This window comes from Symsagittifera roscoffensis, chromosome 1 (genome assembly GCF_963678635.1).
Source record: "Symsagittifera roscoffensis chromosome 1, txSymRosc1.1, whole genome shotgun sequence".
NCBI classification, from domain to species: domain Eukaryota; kingdom Metazoa; phylum Xenacoelomorpha; order Acoela; family Convolutidae; genus Symsagittifera; species Symsagittifera roscoffensis.
In genome coordinates, this window is record NC_087062.1 from 11434456 (window position 1) to 11446152 (window position 11697).

At 36.4% G+C, this 11697-nt stretch overlaps 1 protein-coding gene across 1 annotated transcript; it reads left to right on the forward strand.

Moving 5' to 3' along the window:
• Positions 1-3423: 3423 nt before the first annotated feature.
• Positions 3424-10996, forward strand: LOC134854521 (uncharacterized). The gene is made up of 9 exons (XM_063870821.1): positions 3424-3433; positions 8941-9044; positions 9201-9391; positions 9468-9595; positions 9764-9879; positions 9940-10012; positions 10081-10139; positions 10226-10298; positions 10442-10996. The coding sequence occupies exons 2-9, from the start codon at positions 8955-8957 to the stop codon at positions 10642-10644; spliced, it is 933 nt and encodes a 310-aa protein (XP_063726891.1). The 5' UTR covers positions 3424-3433; positions 8941-8954; the 3' UTR covers positions 10645-10996.
• Positions 10997-11697: the final 701 nt, after the last annotated feature.

Genomic DNA, 11697 nt, shown 5'->3' on the forward strand with positions numbered 1-11697 from the left:
ATAATTATTGGCTAGAAAAAGTCTTCGGTTGAAAACAAAATTCACGACCTTTTGTATGTGGTAAAATTCTATGTTCGGGTAATTTTTCGGACAAAATCTTCTATCGGAGTAATTAAATTTTTGGTTAATCAGTTGTGACTCATTTGGTGATCCTGTAAAGAAGTTAATGCGCTTTTTGAGAGAAAAAAAATGAATCACCAAGTGTTTAAAAAACCCAAGCTTCATGACTAGCCGTAAAAAAAAATCGGTTATCTGATATCTTTCTTGTCATCAATTAATTTTGCTGCTAACAAATAACGTTTCGCTTCAACTTTTACAGCCTCATCTTTCTTTTTGGTTTTTATTTATTGAGTTTGTTTGCTTCTAGAGATGATCGGCACTCTCTTTAAGTACAAGGCAAACACTTTCCATACTGTTTAACTGTTTTTTTCGCTTTTCGAAACTTTTGGTATAATAATATCAAAGTGGAACTAAACTGTATGATCTGGTCTCCATAATTGACTTTTCAAGTCAATGTGCCAAACTGATCGACTGAAAAAAATTTTTACGAACGAAATTTTTTTTTAGTTTTTGCCATAAAATCGAGTAATCAGATAAGCAGTTAGAATAACTCGACCCAAAAATCGGTTATTTAAAAAACCCAAGCTACCTTATGGCACTATTTCTGCACGGGCTTTCGACTGATACTAAAGAAAAAATATCGAAGCCTTCGATTATCTAGTCAATGAGTTTCATCACACCCGACAGTGTCTCCCTTTCAGAGGGCTCCGACCAAATGTTGGGGTTAGTGTTTTTATTATGATTTTTAATAAATAAAGAAGGCTATTTTTTTGCTTACTAGAGATTTGTAATATCCATTGGGCTCTAACAAAACTTTCTTGGAAAAATTTCGGTATTAAGGCCCGCGGCATCCTGAACTTCAGTAGCTGTTGGCTGAAAAATATACCCATCATTAATTGATTCTCTATTCTTGTCAGTTTTTGAGAATTCCACTTCTGCCGCATATATTCCGGGTTAAACTAAGGCAGCTTTTGCTCCTATTGATGAGGCTTTAAAAAACAGGTAAAGCTAGTAGATGATTAGAAAAACTACACAAGCCTTTTTTGGCAGCGGGAACAGCTGTCTGAAAAAAAAATGATTCAATTTTCTTTTTTGCATTTGTTATTTACGTTCTGAGGTAAAAACAAATCACATTTACTGTAACAAAAAATGACTTTGCAAAAAAAGCAAGGACTTGTCAGCAAAAACAAAGAAGTTTTGGCATCTTAAAGCAATTTTTAGGAGGTATAAACTATAATTTGCATCCAGTTTGTCAATCATTTCTGGAACAATTTTCAATTGGCTGTTTTTTCACTGGCGTATCTTTGAGACAATAAATTTCTTTGAAGAAGCCTAGGCTTAGTAAATCAATCTTTAATTGAATTTTGTTTTTTGACAACTTATAAAATTGACCTATGACTGATTTTTGTTGCGTACTTGTGGTCTGTTCTTGAAAATTGAGCTCACATTTTTCTGTGTTTAGGCTAAAGAAGATTTGTTTCTGAACTCAATGGACTCCTCTCAGTCTGGGGGAATTGTTTTTCAGTCATTGGCTAGGTTCGCATCATCTGAACATCAATCATTTTCTTTTATTTCAAGCTTTTTCACTGGCTTATGTTATGTTTCGGCAGACATGGGTAGAGCCTCTGTGTCTATTTGCTCTGTTCGGTCCATTTTTGGTGAAAAAAGTAACTCGGTTATTAGCGGGTAGAAGGAGTATGTTTATACAACAACAGGTGGTTTAAAAAGTGATTGAAAATAGTTTTTCTTTTAAGCTTATTAAATGCTTTATTCGAAGCTTTTTTTTTCGAAACTGAATTTTTCGGGTTATCATTACGCTCTATCACTTTTTTAATGGAGTATGCTGCAATTTCAGATCCTCGCTCCTTACCATAACTCATTGAGAACTCTAAAAGTTTTTGTTGCATATCCAGTGCCTTGGTTCCCGCGCATTATGACGCGAGGTGGCTGAGTGTTTTTACGACAGTAATTGGTCATAAAACTTTTTCTACAATTATTGCTCCTCAAAAGAAAAGTTCTAACAGTTTGGATACGTTAATTTTTTCATTGATGTTTAAGTGCTTAGTAAGCCACTAAAAAGTTGAGCCCGCATTGCCGCTCAATTTACTAATATTGTCTTTAAATATTTGCTTAACAGTTTTGCTTAGATCGCCTCCCAAACCATTTGGAAAAGACCGTTTTTTGTATACATCGATTTAGTAACATTGAAACTCGACATTTTTTTGACATCTTTTGAGTTTTAGGTATTTCATTCAGCTGCTTTAGAGAGCTAACAAACTAATTTTTTTTATAGTTAAGGGTCGAAAACAGCCCAAACTTGTCATCCGAAGCAGCAAGTTTTTTCTCTCGCTTATCATTCTCACATCGAGCTTGCTGTTGATTAGCCACATCCTCGGCTCCAAATATGTCTAGCGTGGGCTTGACCCTTGGAGAAGTATTTTACGCAGTGAAACAACATTGGCTCTTACTTTTTGTATACAGCGCTCAAATCTGTCGCTTGTTTTAGTAGAATTAATGTTTTTTTTTAATATTGTTTGGTAGAAACATGCAATTTTAAACGGACATGTCTCCCTACTCTTCATGTCCTCAAAATCAAAAATCCTGATCAAAGATTAGACATGTCACATCTGGAGAGCTGAAAAATTAAAACAATTTTAAAACAGCTCAACGACAGAACCTTCCTCTTTTGCAGCCTTTAAGCAAAACGCTGCTTTTTCATTACCGGAAAATTTGTTTTGCAATATATCAGCTGGCTCATTTTGCATAAAAAGCAACCAACGATTGTAACTGAAAAATTGTTACTTCCCGGAAGGTTACTAGTCCTCTCGCAAACTGTCTTTTTTCAACTGTTAATTCAAAGTTTTCTTTTTCTCATTTTTCTCGTATGAGCTATTGACTTCTGTCAACGAGAGTTCACAAGCGTCTGTTACTTCAGTTAGCGCAAATTAATAAAATGTTACGTCTTGTAATCGCCTGCTAAACTTTTCAAACCTTCCAGAACTTTTTTTTTCGAAATTCGAATATTTCAATAATCGCATATCTGAACGTATTGTATTTTTTTTTGGGAGCTAAAAATTTAAATTTGCATGTTCAACTCACTGGCCTCCTCTCAGTCTGGGGGAATTGTTTTTCAGTCATTGGCTAGGTTTGCATCATCTGAACATCAATCATTTTCTTTTATTTCAAGCTTTTTCACTGGCTTTTGTTATGTTTCGGCAGACATGGGTAGAGCCTCTGTGTCTATTTGCTCTGTTCGGTCCATTTTTGGTGAAAAGGTAAGTCGGTTATTAGCGGGTAGAAGGAGTATGTTTGTACAGCAACAGGTGGTTTAAAAAGTGATTGAAAATAATTTTTTCTATTAAGCTTATTAAATGCTTTATTCAAAGCTTTATTTTTTTGAAACTGAATTCTTTGGGTTATCATTATGCTCTATCACTTTTTAATGGAGTATGCTGCAATTTCAGATCCTCGCTCACTACCAAACCAAATGAGAACTCCTAAAATTTTTGTTGCATTTCCAGTGCCTCGGTCCCCGCGCATTATGACGCGATGTGGCTGAGTGTTTTTACGACAGTAATTGGTCATAAATCTTTTTCTACAATCATGAGAGCGATAAATATTGCTCCTCAAAAGAAAGGTCTTAACGGTTTAGATACGTTAGTTTTTACATTGATGTTTAAGTGCTTAGTAAGCCACTAAAAGTTGAGCCCCGCATTGCCGCCCAATTTACTAATATTGTCTTTAAATATTTGCTTAACAGTTTTGCTTAGATCGCCTCCCAAACCATTTGGAAAAGACCGTTTTTTGTTTACATCAATTTAGTAACATTGAAACTCGACATTTTTTGACATCTTTTGAGTTTTAGGTATTTCATTCAGCTGCTTTAGAGAGCTAACAAACTAATTTTTTTTATAGTTAAGGGTCGAAAACAGCCCAAACTTGTCATCCGAAGCAGCAAGTTTTTTCTCTCGCTTATCATTCTCTTATCGAGCTTGCTGTTGATTAGCCACATCCTCGGCTCCAAATATGTCTAGCGTGGGCTTGACCCTTGGGGAAGTATTTTACGCAGTGAAACAACCTTGGCTCTTACTTTTTGTATACAGCGCTCAAATCTGTCGCTTGTTTTAGTAGAATTAAGGTTTTTTTTTAAATATTGTTTGGTAGAAACATGCAATTTTAAACGGAAATGTCTCCTTACTGTTCATATTCTCAAAATCGAAAATCTTGATCTAAGATTAGACATGGTACATCTGGAGAGCTGAAAAATTAAAACAATTTTAAAACAGCTCAACGACAGAACCTTCCTCTTTTGCAGCCTTTAATCAAAACGCTGCTTTTTTCATCACCGGACAATTTGTTTTGCATTATATCAGCTGGCTCATTTTGCATAAAAAGCAACTAACGATTGTAACTGAAAGATTGTTACTTCCCGGAAGGTTTCTAGTGTTCTCGCAAACTGTCTTTTCTCAACTGTTAATTCAAAATTTTCTTTTTCTCATTTTTCTCGTATGAGCTATTGACTTCTGTCAACGAGAGTTCACAAGCGTCTCAGTTAGCGCAAATTAAGAAATTGTTACGCCTTGTAATCGCCTGCTAAGTTTTTCAAACATTCCAGAACGTTTTTTTTCTTGAACTTCGAATAATTTCATAATCGCATATCTGAACGTATTGTACATTTTTTCGTGAGCTAAAAATGTCAATTTGCATGTTTAACTTACTTGCTCATTTTGTTTTGTTTGTCAGCGGGCGTTACACTTCATAGGGTGTCAATTGTGGTAGTCTTTTCAAATCCTATTGATCGAGTCGTGTTTCGGATTCGAGGAAAAATCGAAAAAACTGTATCAAAAATCAAAACAAGTGATTTTGTTCAAGTTAAATTACTTGATCGTGCCTGGATATGCTCGCAGAGATGTAGTCGAGAATATGAGTATTTAGTTTTAGTTACTTGAGCGCATATATAGGATTTTTTGAGGTAAAGCGAGTTGTAGCTTGATCCATCTGAACTGGATCAAATGTACACTGTCCGATAAAAGCTATAGTGAATACTTGAGGTTCGAACCCTGCTTTTATTGATACCTAACCATAAAGGCGTTACTGTTTCTATCTAGATTGCAGGGTTTTTTCGTAGTGACCCTTACGCTTTGACGATCCTAAAGTTCCATGTCATAAGCGAACCGCGAATGATTGAAGTACAAAAGCACAATGATTGAGGTACAAAAGCACAAGAGATGATGTCCCTGACCCTTGAGCTTATGGTTATTGGGCCCAATTTTCCTAGCCTCATATGTGACCTAAAAGAACGACTGTTACAGAAACTGCTCTGAATACTTTCAAATTTCAGACTGGAGTAAACAGATTTGCTGAGGTGGAACAATCGCCCTGAAAGTACATAACGATGGAGAGTAAAACTATATCCTATAACGACTGGCAAACGTCAAGATAAAGCTTCACGTGCTTTTCACCGTCTAAACCGAAGCCAGTTCGAAATGGTCCTCATAACATCGGGTCAACGATTTGTTACCGCGTTTCGGATTCGAGGAAAAATCGAAAAAATTGTATCAAAAATCAAAACAAGTGATTTTGTTCAAGTTAAATTACTTGATCGTGCCTGGATATGCTCGCAGAGATGTAGTCGAGAATATGAGTATTTAGTTTTAGTTACTTGAGCGCATATATAGGATTTTTTGAGGTAAAGCGAGTTGTAGCTTGATCCATCTGAACTGGATCAAATGTACACTGTCCGATAAAAGCTATAGTGAATACTTGAGGTTCGAACCCTGCTTTTATTGATACCTAACCATAGGGGCGTTACTGTTTCTATCTAGATTGCAGGGTTTTTTCGTAGTGGCCCTTATGTTTTGACGATCCTAAATTTCGATGTCATAAGCGAACCGCGAATGATTGAAGTACAAAAGCACAATGATTGAGGTACAAAAGAACAAGAGATGATGTTCCTGACCCTTGAGCCTATGGTTATTAGGCCCAATTTTCCCAGCCTCATATGTGACTTAAAAGAACGACTGTTACAAAATTGCTCTGAATACTTTCAAATTTCAGACTGGAGTAAACAAATTTGCTGAGTTGTAACAATCGCCCGGAAAGTACATAACGACGGAAAGTAAAACTATATCCTATAACGACTGCCTAACGTCAAGATAAAGCTTCACGTGCTTTTCACCGTCTACACCGAAGCCAGTTCGAATTGGTCCTCATAACATCGGGCCAACGAGTTGTTATCGCTTAGAGGCTATCAACCGAGTCACTCAGGTTAACTTAATTGCATGCAAAGTAGTGAACTCATGGCTGGGTCTCAGTATCCCCAGACCCCGTCCTCACTACCAAAAACGGGATAGATACATTATCATTTTAAAGTTACCATATTACTATTGTTTTTGTACAGTAGAGAAAATCACCCTATCCATCGGAGATGGTTCGAACCTTTCCTTATCCCAGCTTCTCATAGCCTGAAACTGAAAATCTCAGGTAGCTAAAAGTTATTTAAACAATAGTTCGGAAGTATATCCCCGGAACCTTACGATTCCTTCAATATTACTGAAGAGACATCTTCTTCACGACTAGGCAGAGTTGCCGTCTTCGCTCTTGACCTTATCGATTGGTTCTATCCTTCCGGTAGCGATTGTATCACCACAATCGTTACAATTCAGAAAGCTTCTTGTTTTTCCGATAATCTTCTCTCCTGATAACGTCACAATTTTTCTGCATTAGTGAAAATCACGGTTCTTTAGATGATTCTGGCTTTGCTGCGTTTCAGTTGTCGCAAAATTAAAAAAGTTCACGTGTTTTTCTTTTCGAACAAGTTGTTTAAAATAAGCATGTCAACTCAAAGTGACTCTTCCCAATTCGCTCTTTTCGTAAGATGAGACCGTTAAACACAGAAATTACTTTTTCGTACAGTCGAACCACTCAAAATAAAAATCGTTTTGGCAAACCATTTTTGGCGGCATTCTGGCCGAATGTCACAAGAGGTTGACCTTCTAACTTGCAATCAATTCAACCGCATTTGTTAGAAAAAACACCAAGAATTTTTAGACGGGAAAAAATAGAAAAAAAAAATAAAGTGAAAAAAGGAGTTTCTGTTTGATTTCTTTTCTCAAATCAATTCATCTCTCATTTCAGTTACAAAAAAATCGAAAGGTTTTTTGGACATCTTACTGGTGTGGGGCATTCAACTCAGCTGTTCTTGGGAGCTTACATACTGAGCAGCGAACTGACACTTAAGTTGTAGTTCCGGAAGCGAATTTTCGGCTAATACAAAACAAACAAATTTCGAAAAAATTGATATGTTTCGATATTGAAAAATTGATGAAATCGAAAAATTAAATTTAACTTAATTAAAAGATAAAGTTCAGAGAATGTCTCAAAAAGACTTCAGTCTGATAATTTAATCATGATGTTATTTTGGCGCGAGTTTCAAATTTGCAAATATCTGATTAGTTGAATTTTTATTATTTTGTATAGCCACTGTCCTAGGATATTTTTATGATCGATGATCATTTTAACAAAATTTCAAAACTTCTAAACCTGATGATGCACATATGTGCGAAAACGTTCGTAATTCACATTTTTAAATACCTCTATCTTATATACTGGTTTCTCATAGCAAGGGATCGAAAATAGGGTGACCTTGTCATCCGATGCGCCAGTTTTTTTTACTCATTGAGCTTGCTGCTGATTAGCCTCATTCTCTGCTCAATATCTGTCTCGGGTGGGTTAGCTTTCATTGACCAATTGAACAGTTCTGGTTACTAAAGCGACTGAGTCTTTTAATGTCCACAAATGGGACTGATTTTGCACAAGCAGAGTGTCACTTATTGTCATTTTATGAAGTCCGCTTTTTTTGCAAGCAAGCCAAAGCCTACTTATAAATGTCCTTTGAAAGTGTTTACATATCCTGTTGCTGTTTAGCAATTGCATATCGATATTCGCATAGTTCGTGGCAAGTTGTTAACTACTACAATAGCGTTTTACGCAAATGGGAGAACGTGAATAGATTGTGCAAGTCGGAGGTTGCCTTTAGATTATATTTGCTGGCTTTTTTGCTGCATAGCTTCGGCAATTAATTGTTCCGACCATTGAAAATGGGGAGGAACTTTGTATTCGTGTGTATTTTAGTTTTTTTTCAAGCAAAATCGTGTGACACAAATAATCATCAGACTGGGTTGACTGATGAGTCGTGATTCGAACAATTTTGTTTTCTAGTGTCGAGAAATACCGATTTGAAATTTTTGATCTTTCGTCTTAATTCGAGCGAAAAATAAGCTTGCATTTGCTTAGTTTAAAGAGGGCACCGGATGAAATAGCAATACACGTCCTGTAGTACCCGAGACACCGACACAAACATTTTGTGCCACAATCAATAAACATTCCTCATCGAATATCATTCCAGCATAAATTGTACATTTTCAATATTTCTCTATTCTTTATACCGATGATTTTTTCGTGTTGTCGTAGACCCATAATATTGAAGTCCACTCTTAAAATTCTTGGCGTTATGGCTGTTTTTTCCTTTGCTTTGTTTGTCAGCGGGCGGTAGCCTTTTTAAGTCCTATTGGTCGTGTCGTATTTCGGATTCTAAGGAAAATTCGAAAAAGTATCACAGTCAATAATATCTGGTCTCCATATTTTCGAATTTCAGACTAAATTTGCTGAGAGTTTGACCTCCAACTTGAAACTAATTCAACCGCATTTTTAAGAAATAAGAAGAAAATTTAGACAGGAAAAACTGAAAAATATTTTTATGTAAGAAGAATGTTTCCTCTTTGATTTCTTTTCTCAAATCAATTCGGCGAGAAAATTCTGTGTTACTCACACAGCAACCGGCTCTCCTTTTTTATGTTTAACCTCTGATTGTTGAATTTCAGTTACACAAAATAATGGCGGCAAGTGCTCCATCTTATGCTCATATGCTACCTGGATATGGCGTTATTGTCTCTCGATTTGATAGGCCAACTGGGCAAGCCCAGGTGAGTGACGCAGATTTTTCGCGACAAAATAATTTGACAAGTCGATTTGAATTTAATGCATAATTAACATATTGTTGTAGGTTAAAATTTAAGCCTTTAAATTGGCCGAAGTTATTGAATTTCCCAGATTCTTTAAAAATATTCTCGGTTTTTCAGTCGGTCAACTTCGATGCCATCAGAGAGTCAGCCAGGAATGAATGGCTCAGTCATTACGAATCCTTCAATCTCCCTGAAGCTCCGCCCTTAACCGAGACTTCCTATACGGCCCAGTACGCGCCAAAGAAAAGATTCTCCCCTCATAAATTTTCTTGGGACGAGGAGCGAACGAACAAGCCACATCCCTCTGAGTAGGTTCTAAGTACCATAAAAGAATGCATCGTTTGTATGATTTTAGCTTGTAGATATTTACCCCTTTTTGCTCAGGGTGTTTCTTTGTACTCATTTGAAGACTTTGCCGGGATTCTACAAGCGAAACACGGCTAGTGTCAAGAATACTCCTGGATTTAAAGATGCGCATGTTGCAAAAGCATCGTCGGCTCGGCCTTACAAAGGTGACTTTGTGTTTGTGTTTGCATGTGCGTAAAAAACTTGACACCTTTTCCGATCAATAGTTGAGAGTAAATTTTATTTAACAATTCCAAACATCATTTGGCTTTCATTGATATAGAGGGGCTTCGCTATTTTTATTTGTTTAGTTAAATCTTGAATAACAATTTTAGTAGACGGAAGCACTGAGTTGATGTTTGCGGAACAATTGAAGCGTATGCAGCAGAAAGAAAAGCCTGTAGCCGTGGGCGGAGATGACAAGACTTTGAATTCATTCATGAAAAACGAAGTAAGGTTTCAGTAAATGTAAATAAAATAAAGATGTTTTTTTTATAGTTTGTCATTTCAGCCAATATATCGTTCATTGGATCCCCAGACGGCTCAAGCAACGGAAGCATGGCTGAAGATGGCCAAGCCTGAAGGTACGATTTTTTTGTTGACGTTTTTTATTCACATCAGTATGTGAATGCATCTGTTTTCGCTTGTGTAGATGGTGAAGCTGTGCAAGAAATGTTGGAGTACGTGGTAAAAAAAGATCAGGCTGGAAAGGTAGGGGTCATTAGTTTCTAACTTTCAAGCCGTAGATACCCAATAACAATAATAATGATAGTATGTTACCCTATGTTGCTATTCAGATGGTTCAGAACATCGCGAAGCCGGAAGTTCAGAGTAAAATTCAGAATTGGCTGAAATCCGCTGACCGAGAAAGTAAGGGCATCCGTTCAAATCTGTTTTAAGAGTCATCAGTGATTCAATGTGGTTTCAACATTAGATACACGCGTCGAAGACTTGAGTTATTAGAGACATGCACATATATATTTGGGTTTATGCAAAAAAAACATTGTTTTCAGAGGTGGATGCAGCGCACAAGCTGTTTGCGGCATTGGAAAGTGGAAAGTTGATTGACAGAAAATCATCCACTGCATTCCGATACAGTCCCACAGTGTACAAGTATGAGCGACTGAATTTCAAGCCCAAGCCCAGGGAGTACAAGCTGCACCCAAGTCTAATCGACAGGGACTACCCTCCGCCCATCAGAACTGGATCAAAATAGGGACCAACTGGATACCAAATGTCACGGAACTCTAAAAGTCCTCTATCACTTGTAAAAAGCTTGTAAAAAACAAGGGCTCTGCCTGCTTAGATTTCATCAAATGAACTGCATCTATCATTCGGCGTAACGCGCAAGATCATGTTGATCAGATTATCAGTTGCAAATATTGAATTTAAATTGTAAATATGTGTCAAATTGTAAATATGTGTAAATAGTCAAACAAATTCTTGGAAAAAACAACTGCCTGCGAAATCCGTAGCTAAAGATTGTAAATACCGGGGAACAACTCGGTTTAAATAGAATAGTGTTGAGCTTCTGAAACTAATATATTAAAACTTTTTTGTTCTCGAAATTTTTTAAGGAATTGGTGAACTTTTGCAATTGTGAAAGAACTTTTTGATAATTTGGCCGAATATGTTTTGAAATTAATGTGGCAAATGTAGGAGTTCTCAGAAGTTTGTATTTTGCCCCCACCATTGAAAAGGAACTTCGTATTCGGGTGTGTTTTAGTTTTTTAGGAGTAATGAACGCAGTGAAGACTCTTATATAGGTCTTGCTGTTTTTTTTTATTTTCGTAGGAAAAAGTCTTAAAATATTGATGCACTCTCCAAATACGCAAAAACATGGACGATTTCTAGTTTCAAAAGTGGAATTAATTTTCAAGATTTCCCAGCGAATAAAAACTTTGCCTATTGATCCAGTTTTCTCAAGTTGGGTTCATGTTATCAAAAAAACGCCAATCATAAATTGTTCTAGAAATTCCAAGAGCTTAAAGGGCATCTATTTTTTTCTTTGAAATTCGAAAATTGAGATTTTAAAAAAAGTCAGTGTTTTTTTAATGTTTACTTGCGTTCATTACTCTTTTCCAATCTTCGATTGGCTGTTTTTTATTTTCTACGCAAAATCAGATATCACAAATAATCATCGGACTGGGTTGAGTGATATTAAAGCCCTTCCAGTCCTGATTCGAACGACAAAAAAAATTTCTGAAAAAATGTCCGCAGTATCCGAATCGCAGATCGCTTGTCGATATATAAGCAAACGTTGAAGTGT